Genomic DNA, 22,791 nt, shown 5'->3' on the forward strand with positions numbered 1-22,791 from the left:
CTAGTGTTTATGTGACATATGTCAGTGTATTTTAAATACAAACATTACTGCATCAAACACTACTACAAACATAACTTATTTATTGTGATAGTTTTCCTATTTTAATGATTCGTGTATATTTATGTAGTAGTCATATTAAGGGTATATACATTGATATTGTTTTGGATTAAGTAATAATTTTGTCATGTTTAAGTGTTAATTCACTTATTAACAGGTTTAGCACTTAATTTTGTACTATTACATTTTTCCTTATCTGGTGTTGTTTTGAGGTTAAATAAGGCGGGAGGGGAGTTTTCTTTCCTTCTTCCTTTGTGTGGTGGACATTTTCTGTCCATCATACTATGGACAGGAACTAACTTCAAAGTTTTAGAGATTAGGTTTTCGCCAGGAACTCTTACCAGTTTTTCCCACTGTGACCAATTTTAATACACCATTTTCTAGACTAATTCTAAGCTCAAATTATTTGAGGTTAAGTTTTTAGGTGGGAACATTTTTCCCACAACACCCATTTTCAGTACACCATTTTTTGGACTGGAATTAGACTCCTAGTAATGTAGACTAATGTAGACTCTTAGAAAATGTAGTGTTTATTTTAAATCACTTTTGACTATCCTAACAAATTTTGCAGCTCATATAACAGCACACTCTTGGTCATTCCAAACAACATTTGCTGTATGTACTTTTAACACATTCCTGCAATAATGCTGATCTGGGGGATCTTAAATCATGGATCTTCCCTTCAGGGCAAGCCTGAAGGTTAAACATACACCTCTGATGATTCAGACTGGGAGTCTGTCACAAGGGTTGGAGGGGCCAATTGGGGCATTTCTTGTCGAGGCCGAAGGTGGGTTGAGGCTTTCTGTTCCATTGGTGCAGTTAGATTCTGTAAAGTGGCTGTAAACTAGGCAGGCAACCAGAAGTGAATGAAGACAGAGGATCCCTGTCGACACACTGGTTGGCAGGACTGTGGGGGTCTCAAAGACTATTCATAATCTTATTGATCAAAACCAATGAAGGGATCTGAAACAGGCTGATATGGAGCTGAGTAAGCTAGTTGCTGCGCTAGCTAATTTTCTAACAAGCTAGGGGACATCAACCGCATTCGTAAGTTGTGCCCAAGTATGTCGATGGCTATTCATAATAGAGAAGAAAAGTTCGTCTGACATCAGGACTCTTCTTGAGGATGGAGTAATGGAAAAGGTCACTCGTTTTGTCGTAAGGAGATGGCCCCCATAGCTGTTTGTTAAGATCACCAAGGATAAGGAATCTGCATTTCCAATCAACGATAGGGACATCCCAATTACCTGCACCTGCACGATAGGGACACCTGCACCCAATTAAGTCGACCAAATAACAAGGAGAACACAACCTCACTCCGATACGCGAAGGAGCCGGGTACAAATTCCGCACCCCGGCCCGATCCCATCATGGTGTCTCCCGTGGCATTACCAACTCACGATCACGACCGCCACCGGCGAAGGGAAACCACGCCCCCGATCGCACGGGTTAACATACGCCGGCGGCGCGGCCAGCCTTACCAGCGGAAGCTCCAAAGCGAATCACAAACAATACTAATATAACCGTGGCACGATGCCAATGCGCCTACCTCCAACTAATCCAATGCCTAAGCCGGAACCCTGGGTGGCCAGGGTTCCGGCTTATTATTTACTATTGGTTTGACTCCGGCTATAACACAGACTGCCTACTGCGAGACTGTTCTGTAACAGCCTATAGCAGCCAGCAAAAGGCGTTGCTGGGCCCGCAGCAAAATGTCCGCGTAATACCTAAAATCCATGCGGTGAGCCCAGACAGGCGTAGCATACAGCATAATAGCTTCGCTGACTCCTTTGTAAAAGATACGCATGGTACGGTAATTCAACCCCCAATAGCGAAAGGTCCGTGGCCTTTTTTGCTACATACTGTGGATGTTCCTTGAACCGAAAATTCTCATGAAGGATAACACGCAGGTATTTTTAAGTCGTAATGTACTGAATGGGGAGACCAGCCATCCGAACCCGGATCCGTCGGGAAGCAGCCAATCAGCCCTTAAGCAATCACTGTGGTTTTGTCTGGGCTGAAAGTCATCTTATATTGGAGAATCCACAGTTGGAGTGTCTCACAAGCACTAGCAGCTCGGAACTCTACCTCGTTATGCGAATCCCCTTCAATCAGTAGAAGCGCATCGTCAGCATAAGCGACGACACAACAACCATATAGCAACCTTCCTCATTTACAACTTCGCTGGTGACGATTCTGACTATGATCGTAAGGTCAAACAAAGGTTCCTATGTCTTAAGAAATTTTGGCGTAAGGTAAACTTAAGGCGAGGCATCTCACCCGGGAGAGCAATGATGCCCCGATCCTGATGGAGAATGACCTTAATGTATCCTTTTTCTTAATGTTTACAGTGGTGGTGGATTCCGCTCAAGAAGGGGGTTCGACCTTATGCGTATTTGAACAGGCAGTAGAGAGAGAAATTCAGGGTTCGCAGAACCTATTCTTTGGGTTGCCGGACTGTAAAGGAGGCTTGTCCATTAGAAGACTCTTGTTGTGCCTGGGTAGGGAGACTCACTGTTCCTTTGATGTCTTTTTTCACAAGGAGAATTGAAAAAAACTACTGGCAAAGGGTACCAGTACTAAAAAATAGAAGGTGTCCAGTTGAGAACAATAGCGTTGAAGGCAGATGGGCACAGTTATGCAGACCTTCTTATGATAGTGATGGAAGGAGTCCTGGCCAAAGAAGTTGGAAATGTCCTCTGCTTAAGGAAGGGGAACAAAGAGGAACTCCATAATTGGGTAAAAGGAGAGACTAAGGAGGCTGAATCACTAACTGTTGAATGAGCGGGTTGCGGGAGTTGAGGTCTCACTCCATAATCATACAGGCAGAATTCTTCACATTAAAGAGGGTATCGCCAAGGTGATCAGACCAGATGACATTTTTAAGTTATCGTCAATGAGGCCTGCCTTTGGGGATACCAAGAAAGCGTCAGTGATCTTGTCTGCTGGGGCAGCTAAGGCTATTGTTGACAAGGCAAGAATTTGTATTGACCGAGTCCTTTGTCAGATTACTATTCAAGAAAAAGAGGTGGTAACTGAGTACCTCTAAAAGAGGTAAACTGGGTACCTCTCTAAAGAGAGGTAACTGTTTGAGGTGGATGCTGTAGTCCTGAGGAGGGACAGTGAAGGATGAATGGTAGTATACTTAAAAGGTTGCTTTAGGTTTAGAGAGCTAATCGTGACTAGACTAGGGATGAGGATGAAGGATGAGCTGAATAGATGTTTACGGAGACCTACGAGGCTGCAGGGGTTTTTGTAAAGAAACTAGCTGGGCCCAAGCGGTTCTACTGGTAGTCGGCTGAACTTGCTAAACTGAGGAGAGCTTGCTGTTCAGCTGCGCTTTTTCCTCCAAGTGGTACACCAGATAGGAAGAGATAATATCTGATGAAATTTCACAGTTTGACTTGGAGGAGCTAATTGCTGCTGTCAGGAGAATGAAGACCTGGAGGAGCCCTGGACCTGATGGTCTTCCAGTTGAGGTGATCAAGATTGTAGTCAATGTGGCTCCATTCAAGGTGCTACAGCGTTCAACTACATTCTGGTCAACAAATATGTAATGACTGTAAAGTCGAGGTTGGTGCTAACTAGGAAGGAGGTTTAAGCAGGTGATGACCCTTCTGCCTACAGGCTGATTTATTTGATTAACAATTTTATGAAATAGTTCAAAAAGATGGTGTTGGGCAACTTGAAAATAACATTGTTCAATGTGGTAGGTTAAGGCCACGCCATTACGACTTAATTAATAAAATGCAATGAAACTGTTCATACAGCGCATCTTATGTGTTTTTCTGTTACCAAAATTTTTGCGTCATTGCAAATTTTAATGCTTATAACTCAATAATGAAGGTATTAACAGAAAAGCAGGTTTCACCATTATTTTTTTTGTAAAATTTTAAATCGAAATCATGTGTCATTTATCCACCTTTCTATTTAAAAAAATTAAATTTGCTGTAATATGGTGGGCAAAAAATTAAAATCTACCTGTTCCGTTCCATGTTGAGCCGGTTGGTGCTGCACTCTAGCATCTACTAACGTTGACCAGTGAGTTAGTCTCGTACGACTATTCGAGTGCCGTATCCCGCTCAGTGCGGTCATGATTTGTTTAATTTAATTTGTTTAACATTTCATATGTAGTCTAATGTGATTAGTTTTATTTAGTAGTTTAAAGTCTAATGTGGCTTATAATTTTTATTGATAATGTTCAATGGTATTATTCTGACTAATGTGTCGGAATTATTCATCAGTCTAATGTGACTTAAATTAAATTTAACTGTGATTAAATTTAACGATTCAAGAATATGTTTTAGCTTATTTCATCATCTCAACCATCATTTCAAAATACAGTCCATACTCACTATACAACTTAACACTCCCATAATATAGATTTTTTTCAACTACATAAAACCCATTTCTTTCTGCCTCCATATACCTCTCAGATATGCAGTATAAAGCTGTTTCCATAATTAAATATCACCTGGCGCACGCGTGCGCATGCACACACACACACACACACACACTTTATTATGATGATATGCCATTTAAAATATTGTGTATCTTTAGTAACAGATATGCAAGTCCTTTGCATTTTCTCACAAACACTCAGCTTTAATTAAACTGCAAATTATATACAAATAATTTTTCTGTTCTCATGTTAACATTCACATTTGACACAATCGCTATAAACTCTTGTAATGCAAAAGGGACTCCACAAAATTAAATGTTTTCTATGCAATATTCCAACAACAAGTTTGTAGGCTGTTCTTTTTCACACAAGCAAGTATAACAGGAGCTGCTTCTTTGGATATGTTATTTATATGGTTCTTTCCTTAACTACAAAACGAACCAAAGGATTTTATTTGGTAACATGATGGAGCACCTCCTTACTGGCATAACTCAATATGGTATTGGTTGACTGATCTTTCCCTAGTTGCTGGATTGGCCAGCATGGACCTAATGACAAAGCTTATTTGCAGTGATCTCCAAAAGATCATCTGATCAACCCCAAGTGATCTTTTCATTTGGGATTTTATAAAGGATCTTGTGTATGTGCCTCCACTACCTACTGATCTACCCGATTTGAGACACAGAACTGAAGTAGATGTTGCTTCCATTACTCCAGACTTGCTGGTTGAAGTACAGGAGAAATTTTCCTTTTGGTTGTAAGTGTACTGTGTGATGAAAGGTGCTCACATTTTGAACACTTGTAGGGAAAAACTGTAAGAGCTACTCTTTAATTTTATTTGGATTTATTACTCAGTCAAGTCAAAGTTAAGAGATATTAAATAGCTTTAAAATCCTGATATTCTTTTTTATACACATATAGATCTGGTTGCAGGCAGAGGGGAGTCTATCCTATTATCACTGTAAATAGCTTGACATTGCAAGGAAATTAGATGATTCAGTAAAAAGATGACTAACATTTTGGCCAGAAAATTGTAGAGAAGGGGCAGTTGGGGTAATACTGGAGCTGCCACCTTCACCTCTGGATAATATAACAATAAAAGAGGAAATTCAGGAGCATGAATTTTAGAAATCACCATTAATTATCACCTTTTTAACTGTTTAGAATAAAATGAACTGGTAGATTTGGGCAATTTTATTACATAAAAGCATGATTTCTTATGTCCTTTACTTTCTGTCAGGGCACATGTAAAAGAAATACAGATTCTTTTTCTGTGGAAGGCTGTGGAAGTTTAAGGTCTGATTGAAACAGATATAATTTAATGCTAATAATTTGAAACTGTACCAAGCCACTGTTCGGTTGTTGGGTTCTGGTTAAAATGGATTGTGGTGAACCTTGGAGAATGTAATAAGTTACAAGTTTATTCACTAAACAGGGAATGCAGCTGCCCATAGACACTAATGCAAGAAAAACTATACATGTCAGAAGATATACAGAATCATACAGAAATTGTTCAATCATTTTTTCCAGGCCAAGTCAGTTATTTTTACACGGATCTGAATACTGGATCGTGGATACCGGTGTTCTTTGGTGGTTGGGTATCAATTAACCACACATCTCAGGAATGGTCGAACTGAGACTGTGCAAGACTACACTTCATTTACACTCATATCATCCTCATTCATCCTCTGAAGTATTATCTGAAAGGTAATTACCGGAGACTAAACAGAAAAAAGAAAGAAAAGGCCAATAACCCTATATATTTTAAGATCTCTGCTAAAAATTGGTTCAAAACTAGTGGTTCAAAATTGGTTCAAAATTTCACATCTAGTAGCTAGCAGTAGATGGATAAGCACCACGTTAATTAAAAATACTAATTGACATAATTTCCAATTTTGGCAGATTTACAACAAATGGAAAATTGAAAGTATCATCAAAATTATTTATGTTTATACAATTCATAAAAAGCTATCTAACATGTTTTATTTTACCATAGAGAAGTAAAAGTTATTGCTTTTACTATAATTTTACGGCTTTAGTTAATTTGATCACAATCTTTGATCTTTTGATCTTTTTTTTTTCAAATGAAGTGTTGCCTGTTAAAAATAGTACTGATAGAAAAATATGTCAATAAATTAATGACTATGACTGCTGACTCATACGTTAAAAAAATATATATTATAAGAACTATTATCACAAATAATAAATATTATAAGGGTGAAATGAATGCACACTGGAACATAACAGAACAAGTTATAAAAAGTGACAGATGTTCCCTCCTGTCATTTTATGACTTTTTTAGTTTCATTTACCTATTACTAACATTCTAAGACATGTTGACCCACACCTTCATATTTTTTGTTAGTTGCCACTGTAATGAAGTTGGCTACCCCCAATTTGTCAATGTGTCTGAACAATGTGAAGTGATTGAATTTTTATTAGCAGAAAAAGTGACTGCTAGTGACATTCATCATGTAAATGCCATTTATGGTGATGAAACTGTTGGTTGAAGTGATGTGAATAGGTAGGAAATAAAATTTTGAGCATCAGAAGCTGATAAAGCAATTGACGATGAATCTTACAGTGGTTGATTAGTTTCTATGACTAATGTGAGAAGCACCAAAAGGAGGTGGATGAACTGATTCAATATGACCATCGTATAATATAACAATGCATCACCACCCTGATAGGCATAAGAACAAACAGGACACAATATTGCAAAACTGAACTACCATAAAATCAGTTCGCAGTGGGTGTCATGTAAAATCACAGAAAAGAACAACAATTTTGTGTATAGTTTCCAAAATGTTCTTGGCGAGGGAGATGACGTCCTTCCCAATGTTGTGAAAAATGAAACTTGGACATACCATTACTACCCAAAAGAAAAGCAGCACTATGAATTGCTACAATAAAAAAAATTTTAACAAAACCCTCTGCAGAAAAAATTCTCTTGACAGTATTCTGGGATTTCAAACAAATGTGCGTGATTGACTACCTGGAAACTGGGTCAACTGTTAATTTTGTGCTACACATACACACATTAAAACACAACAGATGTGTGTGTTGGGCTCAACAATCTATGGAACTGATAATTGTACAAAATGATAATGCCCAGCCACACACATCATGTACAACTACTGAGATGCTTGTGAAATTGAAATCTGAATCTATCCACAGCCTCCAAACTCGACAGATTTGGCACCCTCCAATTTTCATTTCCTTCCAAAATTAAAGAGACATATTACGGATATTTATTTTTCCACAGATAATGAATTGAAAAATGCAAAGAAGTCATGGATCAAAGGGAATACTGGCAGTGTTCTTCATTGACTAAATGAGAAAACTGGTTCACTGTAGGAAGAAATGTGTATTGTGTGGAAAAATAAATACAAGTTTTTATAGCAAATAAAATGTACTTTAATGCCATAGTTGTTTTATTTGACTAACTCTTTTCGTTTGCGAATTTTGAGCGTCTGTGAATTACATTTCAGCCAGCCCTTGTAAATATTTATGAAATCTTTTTAATAAATATTACCGACGATCTCTGCAAAAGTACAACTAAATTTTCCAACAAAAATGATCATTTATTAAAAATAAATAAATTACATCAATCAACAAATTACTGAAATTAAAATAAAATTATATCTTACCTGAGGAGTGGTTTTGATATTACAGTGACCTAAACCTAATTTTCCATAATCACCATCACCAAACACCCAAACTACAGTTCCTGTAGTTGAAACGCATACTGTATGATTAAGACCACAAGCAACTTGACTCACTGTCACACCTGTTAGTTACAAACAATTATCCTATAAGCAAACTGTTTCAAAATTAATATAAAATTAAAATAGATATTATGTACTATTACGACATATTGTAACAACTCCGATATTATAGATAATTATTTATCATTTTCATCCAATAAAACAGGAAATTCCACATAAAAACAAATTATACTACATACATAACAAACAATTAATTGCAGTAAGTAACTGACAGTAAGTAATCAACTAACCCTGGCTGGAGAAATACTCCTTATTCTTTTTACAATGAAAATCTGTTCAAAGAAGTTAATTTTATAACAAAAATAAAATAAAAAGTGAAATTTCTACTCTCTCATCATAGTACTCTGCAACTCCTGGCCTTATGCAATGAAACTTTTCAGGAGGGCTCTAACAAGGTTTCCCCAAAAACTACTAAAAATATTAGAAAAAAAATTTAACTCCTTGAGAATAAAACAGAGATTGAACTGACTGATCAAGTTATGATAATCCCCCATTTACTATATACATCTAGAAAGTGGAAAAATGATATATTTTAACAGACATTTTAAGAAAAATATCAACATTTACAACTCATAGAGGTGGTTGAAAGTGCAAGTGGTCAGGCTCAGCATTTTTCATATGCGGGAATGTGTACAAATTTCATTGGACTCCCATGCAATACCTTGAAGCTTCATATAAATTATACATACACATAAATGTGTGTGTGTGTGTGTGTGTGTGTGTGTGTGTGTGTGTGTGTGTGTGTATTTTCATTTCCTTCCAAAGTTAAAGATACATATCACAGATATTTATTTCTCTGTAGATGATGAATTGAAGAACGCAATGAGGTCATGGATCAAAGGAAATACTGGCAGTGTTTTTCACTGACTAAATAAGAAAACTGGTTCACTGTAGGGAGAAATGTGTGATTGTGTGGAAAAATACATACAAGTTTTTATAGAAATAAAATGTACTTGTATGTGTGTGTGTAAATATATTTATAATATATATATATATGTATATACAGAGTGTGTCAAAAATATGGAAACCCCTTAACAACTTTAAAACCGTTCTATTTAGAATAATGTAGCTTTCAGGATAAGGTATCAGTCAACTACTTTACCTTTTGACAAGAAATAGAATTTCAATCCCTTTTTGTGGAGTGGCCCAGAGGTTTAACTCAAATATTTTAAATAGTAACACCCTTTGTGTGATACATCATTTTAAAAGTCTCTTTAAGTCAAGAAAAATGTTATAGATATGAAGTTGGTATGATGTCTCTATCCAAAATGGTGGAAAAATAAAGTTTGGATTTCGAAAACAATTACATTGATAATTTAAGAAACAGTTATCACAAATAAATAATTTTATAAAAATTTGATTAAATAGATATTATTGAATAGATTTATTAAAAAAAAATATATATATATATATTAAGCATAACATTTGCTTATTTAATTATGTTTAATTTAATAAATGTTTGAAATGTCCTCCTTCTGTTGTTTGACAGTGTGCCAGTGGTTGTAAAAAAATGATATTGCATTACTCAACGATTCCCTACTGATATTTTGTGCTGATTCTTGAATTCTATTTTGTAAATCATTGATATTTTGGGACTTATTATGATAAACAATACTTTTGAAGTGGCCCTGTAGAAAGTAATCCAATGGTGACAAGTCAGGTGATCTTGCTGGCCATTCTACTTGAGTAGTATTAATGCTCTAGTATTAATGCTTCCTGTTTCTTCTAATCATTTGATGGTTTTTGATATTGCACCTTTTGAAATAGGGTTGCAATTATTAATTGTTGCATTGAACAGTTCACAAACTTCATTATATGACCTACCTCTATCATCAAAGCCCCTCATCATTAAAAGTGTAATCCTTTCCTGTTCACTAAGTGACATGTTGATAGCAATGTTAGCAGGTAGCAGAGAAAAAATTAATTTAGTAAAAAAAAATTACAAAAAAGGTACAAATGTAAATAACAAAGTTGATTAAAAAATGTGGTAAATATAGACAAAATCAATCAGCCAATCGATTACAATAAATTCTCATAATTAAAAATTAACAGTGTTGGAATGAAACACTCTAAATGGGATATTACCCAACACTGAAGTAAGCTTCATTCTTCTTGCAACAGTAAGAGACCATCAATGTTCAGCTGATCAGCACAATTAGGTGATAATATTTTTATTTATCTACTCATTAAATTGGAACAAAAACAATTGTGTTAAAAATAATTTTTTTAAATTTAACTTTTAAAATAAATTTTTATTTAATTCGGTTTAATTTCTTTTTATTTCATTTTAATATTTGAACTTAATAAATTTAGAAAGTTTCAAAATTCAAACTTCATCCTGCTGCCATTTTGGGTACGGACATTGTACCAACTTTTTATCTATAGAATTTTTCTTGACTTACAAAGACCTTTAAAATTATCTATCACACAAAGGATGTTACTGTTTAAAATATTTGAATTACAATCCCTGGCCACCCCCAAAGAAATGGGTGAAATTCTATTCCTTATCAAAAGGTAAAGTAGTTAACCAATATTTTATCCTGAAATTTACAGTATTCTATCTGGAACGGTTTTATAGTTGTTTAGGGGTTTTCATACTTTTGACTCGCTCAGTATATTATTTATATATACAAAACTAACACAAATTACTAAAGTTAAATAACTGCTATTTAATTAATTATTACTTCTCAAAGTGTACTTAAGAGTGCCCTTTAAAATACACATACATGAGTATTTTGTCAGCACAGTTTATAAGTAAGTTTTATGAATTTTTTATACAAACTATCGATAAGATATTGTGTTTCCTGCTGTTTTAAAAACAGATTAATTAAGCATTGAAAACCCTGTAACGAAGTATGCACAATATTTTTTGTATATATAAGAATATTCCATCAAAACCTAAATCCTAATCTAACATTGTGAAGATTTGCAAAATTGGATTTAAATTATTTGTTATTCCAATATTGTAATATTTGCATATGATACCTTTTATATTTTGCACAAGATTAATGCTGGTGCAGACCACAAAGAAATACTTCCATTAAACAATTTTTTGCTATAATCTACAGTTTTCCCTATTGAGTAGGGACAGTGTAAATAAATAATGCACTGATTCACACAGAAATTGGTACATTAATTTGTTGCTTTAGTACACTGGCTGCAGTAACTGTATGTTTTTTAATGCATGTAATTTTCATTTATTACAAATCCCCAGTGTCTGGTATTTCTGTTTCCAACGGTGTGTTACAGGACACCAGCATCTTATAAGCTTTCATTTTTTCCTAAGTTATCCGTCAGTCATTATATAACTATGTGAATTTTACATTCAATTTTTACAGAATGCTCACCCAGGTCAAGTACAAATTTAATCCTTTTAACATCACAATTTAATCTTTAGAATTACTAAGTATGACATAAAAAAAATAAATGAGAAGGATATACAAAAAATATACCGGTTCCACAGAAGGGAAATCGAGGGGAGAATAGGATGCTTGGTATAAATGCTCATACAGGATGTTCATGACTGGTAAGATAGTTAATGTATTAAACTATCTGCCACACTCTTTGTTATGACTGTGCTAAATACAAAACCAAAATAAAAGTAGATTAGAATTACTTTCTATGAGAGTAATGATATTCATAAAATATCCACTTTGTGCAGCTAACAAAGTGAAAACTTTTTATAGAAGTAAAGTAGAACTTTATATAAGTATCATTTGTGAAGTAGGATGTATCACATATTAAATATATAATTTTATTAAAATTAATCTTTTTGAGATTCATAGTATACCTCTGTATTGTTATTTTAATTCTATTAATTCACGAAAGTAGTATCACGATAAAATTATTCATCTTAACTTAATATACTGTGTTAGGTGGTTATGTTAATAAAATTTATGTATATATATATATATATATATATATATTTACCACATTATGCCTAGCATAATATATACTTACACAAGCATCACTACCACCACATAGATGATTGCGCAGATCTCCCACCATAGCGACCTGTGGCCCCACCACACAGGCTCCATCCTGACCCCATAGGGGAAGATACCCTTCCCCACCACCACTGTTCCAAGCCCTTATGGGCTTTACCGGAAGTCACCTTTAATAACTCGGCTTTTGACGTATTCCAGTCCACTTCGGCCAGGATTTCACCGATGTGAATGCCAAGAGTGACAATCCCATCAGTGTACTACTAATTAAAAAACTCAAAACAATCTCACACAGCTCACCGACTCTTAAGCAAGACTGAAAATACCTAACTAACAAAGAAATTTAACTAGCTATCTGTAGAAGGTAAAAGTGAGTTCAACACACAACACGAAACACAAAAGTATTACATGAAACAATAACAACACAGTAACATTGAAACAAAACAAAACAGGACAAGAAAAAAAAAAACATAAATTATAAAACAAAACATCAACAAAAATAGAATAAAAGAGAAATCCAAGCAGAGCTCTAGATCACCTCAGCAACCCTTTCCTTTGCTAAATACAAAACTCTCCACTATTGCCCTTTTGGCCTGGCTTCTCCAGTTTACACAGAGATCAAACCAACAGAAGGTCTCTGTATGCATTAACTTGTATTTCGAGCACTCATAAAGAATATGGTAGGTGTCGTCGCAATTGTCCACACTGAGGATACACCCCAGAATCTACTAGGCCGAATGTCTGCAGTCTGTCTCTAAAAGCACCATGGCTGGAAAGAAATTGCCTCACATATTTATTAGGGTGCACCCATGAGGTGTCCTGCAAACCAACAACATTTGGAGAGAGATCATGCGTATAACGCCCACCATCTGTCTCATCCCATCTGGTCTGCCACAAGGCATTGCCATGTTGTTCAATTTCTTGAACTTTATCTGAAGTCAACTCACCGAACTTCTTAGCAACATACCACTGCTGCTTCTCAAACACAATCAAGACTATCAGTTTCACACCTGCAATCACAAAGACTGCCTCCGTGTAATGGTACAGTAACCACCCATTAACATTAACAATATTAGGCACTGAGCCCTTAATAATACGTCCCAATAACAGGTGGCCGCCCAAACAGGTGCCACAAATAGCATAATAGCCTTGCACACACCTTTACACAGGATACTCATGGTCTTAAAAGTACCCCAATTAGGATTGACCAGACGTTGAATACTGAAGAAGGCATTGCAGGCCCTCTCAGCGACAAAGTGAACGTGCTTCTTAAATTGCACTTTCTCATCAAGAAACACCCTCAGGTACTTTCGAACCTTAACATACTTTATATGCTGGCCTGCCATCAAAACACAGACATGCCGACTCACTGCCAAACGGCCTTTGTAAAGCATCATAGTGGTCTTTCCCGGGCTAAACGTCATCTTGTGTTGATGACCCCCACAACTCAAGTATCCCGCAAGCCCGAGTGGCTCGGAGCTCAATCTCCCTCCAGAAGCTTCCTTCGACCAGCAGGAGCCCATCGTCAGCATAAGACATGATGCAACATCTGCTGGGCAACCTCAGCCGCAGGAGAGAATCAAACTCCACCACCCACAATAATGGACCCAAAACGCTGCCCTGGGGACATCCCTTAGACAGCGACTTGCCAACCTCACGGCCGCCCTCATGAAGCAGCACATCCCGATGACTCAAGTAACTTTGCATAACTTGCAATTCACTTACAGTACATTCTCTTTTTTGGAGTTGGTAAATAGTAGAAGTCCACCATAAATTACTGAATGCTCCGGAAATGTCCAGGAAAATCCCAAGGACATATTCTGCCCCACTGGTTGCTACCACACTCATCACATGGAGTATGGCGTCCTCCGTACCCTTTCCGGGACGAAACCCATACTGATTTTCCATTAACAATCTTTGCGAGGTTAACCTCTCATATACATGAACCTTTTCATGACACAGAACCTTTTCAAAGACCTTGCCAATAACCGAAAGTAATGTCAGATGCCTATACGACACACTAACAACAGGATCCTCGTCGTCACCTTTAAACAACAATTTCACAATTCCCTTCTTCCAACACACAGAGAATATCCTCCAAAAACAATTTATTAAATGCACGTGTGAAACTCTAACACTCACCCCAACCAAGTGAACAAGAAGCTCCGCCATTATTCCATCAAAGCCTGGGGCCTTAACCCTACCTAAACTACAGATAGCATGACGCACCTCAGCCTCGGTGATCTCCAAGGACACTATATCCCGTGGAACTGAGCGACCTCTCACTGCACCCGCAGATGGTATACGGTCTCTCCAGATTCACTATCATCAGGCAGTAAATCAACTAGTAATTTGTGTAAAATCTCCAGAAGTATCTGAAATTACACTAAACCTGGTTGAGAGAGCAGACAGAAGAACATCCTTTCGTCGTTTCTGTCCCAAGACCCTATATACTACGCCCCAGGGATCTCTATTCCCCTGCTCATGAACAAAGGAACGCCAGGAGTCCCTTTTCGCAATCCAGACTTTATGAAAGTAATGACACTGTATTCAGCAACAAGGATGTCCTGTATTCCAAGGGTCCTGTATTCAGCAACAAGGATGGCCTGTCATCCTGGATCACCCTCACGTTGAGAAGTTCTCTGCAAACGAAAAACCGCCCTCTTCATGCTGGACAACTCCCTATTCCACCTTGATGCAGCAATCCTCTCTCAACCAGAACTTTAGGGAATTGAACACTCAGCGGCATCAAGAAAAGCCACCGACAAAGCAACTGCCAGATCTTCCAAATCCAAGACATCCAGACTCCGATCTAAAACTCAGAGCCTGGTCAAAAGTATATCAACAAATTTCTTCCAGTTCGCATGCCTGTGCAGGAAACGATCCTGCTGAACTGGAAAGTTACATCAGTAGCGTTCACTCAAGCACCAGCAATCTCATAGACAATCAATCGATGATCGCTCGAGCAATCATCAACTACCTTCCAATTACAAACACTGGCAGGGATAAACCTACCAATGGTAACATCGATGTTCGTTCCACCAAACAATCGATGCCCATCTACCATACCTATGTAGCTGAGCAACTCACCAGGTACATTATATACCTGTAGATCATGTTGGGCCAAAAAACCCTCTATTAATTCACCGTCAACATCGGTGAAACCGCTGTGCCACAAGAGTGACTTAGCATTCACATCTGTACCTGTAAGATTGGACCACTGCCAGAGAATCATAGGACTTTATCCCAGACCTCAAGATGATCAGCAGGATCTCTATACTGGAAATACGAACTAGTAACATACAGATGCAAGTTCTGAACATCCACAAGGATAACATGATGATTATCCGAAAGCTGTCGAATAAAGACACAATCAAGTTCCCTTCTGCAAACGTGCTTTCAGAACCACAATAGAACCTCTTCCAACAAGAAAAACCTGGCAGATCACCGGATGCAATATATGGATACTATAACATAACAACATCCAAACTTCTATGTAATGCAATCTCTCCAAACTCAACCTGAGCAATGTAAACACCCTGAGCATTCAACTGATCAAATCTAATCATTTAATGAATATAGTACATTTCGAGAGCTCTCTGATAACACCTACAATCTACTGTTCATAGAGTGCTTATGAACCTTCCAAAGACGTTTGCAATTATTACAAGTCAGACCCTCCAACTTCATTGGACACTCTTCAATGCATGTGTCCTTCATCACCACAATGAGCGCAAACTGCAGGATGTTCACAGAACTTAACCCTGTGACCAAACCTGCAGCACTTAAAGCAGCGCTGAACATCTAAATACTCCTTAACCTTACACGAAGAGAAGTCTACAAACAATCTTCCCTCCACAGTGAAGCTGCTGAAAAGTTTAGGACTAATCTCAAATATCCCATGATAGTGCTCTGCCTCGCACCTACCTCATTTAAATAATAATCGACATTCAGACTTGAATGTAGCCTCATCCATCGGAGTATTTTACTCCCTAATGAGAGCCATTAATTCTTCCTCAGGCAGCCATTGATCTATGTCATAAACAATCACTTTAGGGCACCTCTCACCTTTAGGGTTGACTTTCATGTCAGACTTTCTGACTTTAAAGGAGTCCGAGATGACCCGCACAGTTTCTTTGTCGTCAGCAATGATGACTAAACCCTTCTTCGTTCTCTAACATTACGAATTCTCAGGTTCTGCCTCTTACGCCGAAGGACGGCCTGAAATTCGTCCTTCATCTCCTTAGTTCTTTTAGTACTTGCTCCCTCCTTTAGGTTGATGAGCACAACCTCTGGTTGCTAATGGGACAGACTAGCCTCCTGCCTTCCTTTCAGAACCACCATGTAGTGTTTACCCTGTGGAACCATGAAAGGGGCTGAAACTATCTCCCTCACAACCTCTCACCTCAGGCTTAGTAGCCAACCTTTCATAGTCTTGAGCCAAAGCCTCAACAATGGGTTTTAGTTCCCTGATCTTACCCAGCATATTAGCCTTAGCACCTTTTGGGTTCTCCAAACATTGAATCAAGAAGTCATACTTTTCTTCAAACGCCCACACTAATGGGACCAAACCTCCAGCTCTCCCATTACCTTCAGAAAACTTCTGAATCAGTAATTGATCAGTACTCTTCCCAGCCCACGAAGAACCGGAAGCACTTGCTAGCGACCCTCATCTCCAGAAGTGGATAAAAAGTCATTGAGCCTAACCTCAATCATCTCTGTAATCTCTTTGGAGGTTTACCTAACTTGAACTTACCCTTTTTTACTTCAGTTTCAGACATTTCCGAAATCATACACACAACAAAAATAATAACCTAAACAGTGGTAATTCATTAACATTAAACATAAAATAAATAAAAACAATGTTTGCTTACAAACTATAAACATAAACAAATAAAAACAATTGGCCAATAACAAGCACATACACCTACGACGCTGACCAAGTGCAGGCTATGTACAAATAAAGATGGTTGCTATCAACAATAGCTATTAAAAATAAAATAACAGCTAACTTAAAAATAAATAAATATCTGAAACTGAAGCAACACTAAATAACAAAAACAAACAAATATACAACAAAACACAGTAGAAATGTTGGTTTCACCTGCAGGTACACAGTTTAAAGGGAATTAAACTACACACCAAACTAGCTTAGATATTCTAACAGGCTACCTACACAAATTAATACCAAACTACACTAACAAAACACTTCAGAACCCCTAAAACAAGTACAAAATCATAAACCAAGTTATAGTGGACACAATCAACTAACAAACTATAATATAACGATAACTTTACACCAAACAAATATCCAAATAGCAAAGCCTAAACACAAACTCAACCTTTCCTACTCATGTTGCGTGTTGAACTACTCACACGCTCTAATAAAAGAGCATATACGAGAGTGACTTTTCAATTCATTATCGACCACCACCTGGAGAAGACAGAAGTTCCCTGGCTGCCTCATCGTGGGACGTTCTGGCAAATGCCAAAATCCCTGCCGGAGTAGCAGGTCTAGCCAGTCTGCTGGGCATGGGTGCTACCTTCCCGCTCCAGCTCACTGGGCTTCAATGACCCTGGCTGGTGGACTCAGCAGCAGGAGGAACTGGCCCAGCATGGGATCACTCAGGGAGAATCACCTTGGCCATGCCAGCGAAAGACGACTGTCGCCAAGCTGACACTGCAAGGCTCTGGGGGTCATCACTGCTACACTGTACTGGGGACCCAACAGCCGCTGAGGTGAAGCCCACTCTGATTTCAATGGACGAGCTGCAACTCCCCAACTATAGCCAAGTCAACTTTGCCAAAGACCAGCTTCCAAACCCAACAACTCTTCTCATAGCTAATACAAAAAACGGCCCATTTCAGGGCCACCACAAGGTTTTAAATTACAATGTCCCGTCAAAGCCATTCAGCAACAACAGCTTTTCTCAGGACTACTATAAGGTTTTAAATTGCCATGACTCGTTGAAGCCATTCGGAGACAACAACAGCCCTTTTCAGGGCTACCACAAGGTTATAAATTCCGTTGAAGCCATTCGGTGACAATATATATATATATATATATATATATATCTGCACTATATATACAAAGTGCATCACAAAGTTATCCTGGGACTTTCATAATCTATTCTACTTGTGAAAATAATGGAATAAGTTGATATAAATAGTGCACTGAAATGCTTTGTTTGCAAGTTATGGTTAGTGAAAGATTTCACTCGGATTTGAACTACCCCGGTGAAATAGGTCATATAACAATTTTTGGGACGTTAATAAAGGGGTAGAATTAATAACTTCTCATGATTCTTGACCTGAAAAATCAAATAAAGTAGATCCCAGAATCATATCTGCAGTAGCTTTTGACAAATATAGGATGAAAAACATGTTGGAGTAAAAAACCTGTTTTTTATGTTAGATGTACAATAATATAGTTAAATGGGTAATAAACACATAAAACTTTTAAACCAAACTTCTAGAGAAATTAATTCTGTACAAAATAGTGTAAGATACGTAAGTTGAATAAAACAAAGAAAAGTTAGAATATTATTTATAAGCAGTACAAACTACATTTGTCAGAAAGTACTTACTTAATCAAAGCAAAAACCAAATTCTTTTTTGGCGATTTGAAAAATTTGTCAAAATAAAATTTACTGTTAAAAAAATTTAAAAAAAAAACTGAAAATTACACAACTGTAAAATAACAATAAATGAATAAAAATGATTAGATAATAATTTTTTTATTAATGACAAATAAAATAAATTATTTGAAAGATTACTAATTTAAAGTTGGCAATAAAATAGCAACAGCTGATCAAAAACGAGCAATAAAGAATAAGTGTTTAAATTATTCTGTAATGTACAATAAGTATATCGGGTACTGTGAACAACTATAGTGTTGTTAGCGAAGGTTTTCTGTGAAATTTAATTTGAATGTGATCAGTTTGCCATTAAAGGAAGTAATGGCATACTTATTTACAACACTGATTTGGTACTCATTTTGGGTGTGTATACTGGTAATGCTACAGCTGCTGCAGTAGAATATGAAATATGGTTTTTGAATTGCAGGAATCCAGATCCCAAAACAATTAGCATGACTTTTTTCAATCTTTGGGAAATAAGTTCACTACTTAGTATTCATACCAGCTATGAACAATCTATCCAATACAATGTTGTTATTGATGAAATTATTATTGATGCAGTTCAGTGCAGACCTACTGTCAATACAAGACATCTTTCTAAGCGGATTGGAATTTTGCATTCAATGAATTGGAGAACACTTAAACAAAATAAGTTTTACCCTTTTCATAAACAGGCAGTTCAACATCTACACCCAGGAGACAATCTGCTTCACTTGGAGTTCTGCAACTGGTGAAATATAAACTGACAAATCTACAAGTACGTTTGTTAACCAACAAGGTATTTCATTTGTTAAGAAAATGGCATCAACAACTTATGTAATGAGCACATATGGGCAGAAGTAAATCCTCATGAAAAGGTGGAAGGCAATTTTCAACACCAATTTAGTGTCAATATATGGTGTGGCCTTCTTCACAACCAGCTGCTTGGGTCATTCATGTTACCTGGTTACTTAAATGCTGAAGTCTACTTGTACTTTCTTCCAGAAGAATTGCAACAGGTGTTTGAAAATATTCTTCTACTGCTAAGACATAAAGTATACTTCCAGCACAATGACGTGCCTCCCTGATTCTCTTGTGCCATTTTCACTCACTTAAATCATCATTTGCCTGAGAAATGGATGGGTCGTGGAGGTCCACATTCCTGGCCAACAAGATCATCTGATCTAACCTCTTTAGATTTCTACACTTGGGATGGATGAAAAATATTGTATATAAAACAAAAATACATTCTTGTGAGGAATTAATTGTATTACAGATGTGGCTGAGCAACTTAAAAACAGTCCTGAAGAACTACAAAGAGCAACAAAAGCAGTAGAGAAGTGTGCCAAGAAATATGTTGAAAATGGCAGGCTCATTTTTTAACTTTAATTATTATAAACTGGTATGTATAATGCACTTTGCTGTAGTGTACTGTTTCTAAATAAAATTAAAATTTTTCTACCTTTTTTTTTTACTCAGTTTATCTTACACAATTTTGTTCAGAATTAAATTTTCTACAAGTTTCGTTTAAACGTTTGTGTGTTTATTACCCATTTAACAAAGTAATTGTATGTCAAACATAAAAAACAGATATTTTACCCCAATTTACTGGTTTTCACCCCAGATTTCTCAAAAACTATTTGAGAGACAGTTCTAGGACCTATTTTATTCAGTTTTTCAGGTCAAAAATCATAAGACATCACTAATTCTGCATTTAATTAACATCCTAAAAATTTTAGTATTACCTCATTTTCCTGGAGTAGTTGAAATCCAAGCACAGTTTCACTAGCTGTAACTCATAAATAAAGCATTTTAGGACATGTTTATATAAATTTCTTCCATTATTTTCATGAGTAGAATTGGTTATAAAAGTCCTGCAAGAACTTCTTGACACACAAGTATATAATACAACATGATTCACGAAAGATTTCACCCTGCTTCTGTGGCTACAGCAAAATTAAGCCAGACTACAATTCTTAGAAACTAAATTAAAAGGTAAATTTAGTGATTTTTCTATGAAATATGACTTGAAAATTGAAAAAAAAATAAGTCCCAGAACTGTATTTTTCAGTAGTTTTTGAGAAATCTGCTGTAAAAGACAAAAAAGGCACATTATTTTGTTTAAAATAAATAACTCTGTTAAATGGGAAATAATCGTATAAAATTTTAAAAAAAAACTTGTAGGGAATCTGATTCTAAATAAAGTGATATGAATAAAGTTTACAGAACTAAACACAAATAAAAAATTTCAAATTTTATTAAAAACAAAACATCAAAATGTAGATTTTAAATAGGTATTAATGAAAATTTTTTTCAGTATAATAAACAAAAAAATCAGATGGGTAGTATACAGAATGAGCTAGAGAATAGTGCCATGTTGAATTTTCTGCATTAAAGATCATGTCTAGCATTAAACACTTTATTAATTAGAATCCCAATTTCACAAATTGCATTTTTGGATTTTTTTCTGGAATAAATGATAAAACTATTCAAAGAAATAAATTTTTTATGTGTCTTGACTTCATAATGGCATAGGCCTGCCCAGAGCATAATATTTTACAGAAATTTATTTTACAAATTTTAACTGTAACTGAAATCCTATTTTTGCATAAAAACAATGATTAAGATTAAACGATGATTAAGGAAATTAATTTTTTGTAACGTAAATTTTAAGAAAAGTTAAATACAAATTTCACAGAATTATTTTACGAAAGTATAAGTCGTTTTTTCTGAGCATTTATTATAAATTCACAATACAAATGTACGAAATAGCAGACTTCAATTTGGTATATTATGACTAATAAAACAGAAAAATTACTTAAATGATACAATAAAAAAAAAAATGGTACACTACTAAAATTACTTAATTAACTAATAAAGTAATTATTAGAATTGCTAAATCTTTATCTAAATTTTCTATCATTAGCTGATAAATTACTATTACCTTTTTTCTTTTCTTTTTTACTATCATTTGTTTTTTAACTTAACACCTCCCACTCAATTTTTGTTTGTTTCAAAACCAAACTACAATCAATATTACAGTTCCTTATTATATTAACAAGAGATTTTGATTGTATAAAATGGGCTTTGATTAACTCTTAATCACAAAAAATTTATCTAATCTAATTATATAGCTTTAATCAGTAATAAAACTAACTACACACTTCTGGACAAACACAGATAATAATAATAATAATATGGTCTTGGGTGAAGAAAATATGTTAAATTATCCTAATTTCCTGTAGGGTTACCAATCAATCATATTAGTTCCCTTTTCTCTGTACCTAAACCTTTATTTTTCTTCAATTATTTTTCCTTCCAGAAATATCATACGAGCTAGATTGACCACCAAAATGAGTCATTTGCAAGGCTGAAAGGGCAACAGCCAGTGAAGCAGCCACTTTCTTAGTGATCGAGCATGTTCAAGGTTCTGTTCTAAATACTGCGTTACACAAAGGGGCCAATTAACTGAAGTGCTTCTTAGTAAAGTTGGAGTTTCTATTATTCTAACGGTCAAAAACGTTTTTGATAAAGGTCAACAAAATAAAAGTATTATTCATTATACTGCATATAAAGATTAAAAAATTCAAAAGTAGTTCAAAATACATTCATTAAAATACATATAATGGTGGTTAGATATTCATTAAATTTATTATTATTCAGGTTAATTGATTATTAGCCTAGCTATCAGCTACTATAATTTTGAGTTTGGTTAGGATTGGGAAACATGTACTAGTAGATTAACTTAAACCAAACAATATTAAATGTACACAATGAAAAATAAAAAAATGTTTTTACCTGGCACTCGTTCAGGTAAATTTTTATTTGAACTGGAACCAAGTCCTAATCTCCCATAATCACCATGACCAAAGGTGAATAATTTTCCATCATAAGTTACAACTGCACTGTGTTTAAATCCACATGCAACCTATTTAATGGATATAAAAATAATTAGAATTTTGAATAAGAAATTATTATTTTTT

At 35.8% G+C, this 22,791-nt stretch overlaps 1 protein-coding gene across 4 annotated transcripts in view; it reads right to left on the reverse strand.

The window, feature by feature from the left end:
* Positions 1-22,791, reverse strand: part of LOC142327390 (putative E3 ubiquitin-protein ligase HERC1) — a 314,426-nt gene that overhangs the window by 75,322 nt on the left and 216,313 nt on the right. For all 4 annotated transcript variants that reach the window (XM_075370430.1, XM_075370438.1, XM_075370422.1 and 1 more), the window contains exons 36-37: positions 22,607-22,736; positions 8,110-8,249 (exon numbers count right to left, since the gene is read on the reverse strand). In XM_075370430.1, coding sequence (XP_075226545.1) covers positions 8,110-8,249; positions 22,607-22,736 — 270 coding nt within the window. The remainder of the gene's footprint in view (positions 1-8,109; positions 8,250-22,606; positions 22,737-22,791) is intronic.

This window comes from Lycorma delicatula, chromosome 1 (genome assembly GCF_047948215.1).
Source record: "Lycorma delicatula isolate Av1 chromosome 1, ASM4794821v1, whole genome shotgun sequence".
NCBI lineage: Eukaryota > Metazoa > Arthropoda > Insecta > Hemiptera > Fulgoridae > Lycorma > Lycorma delicatula.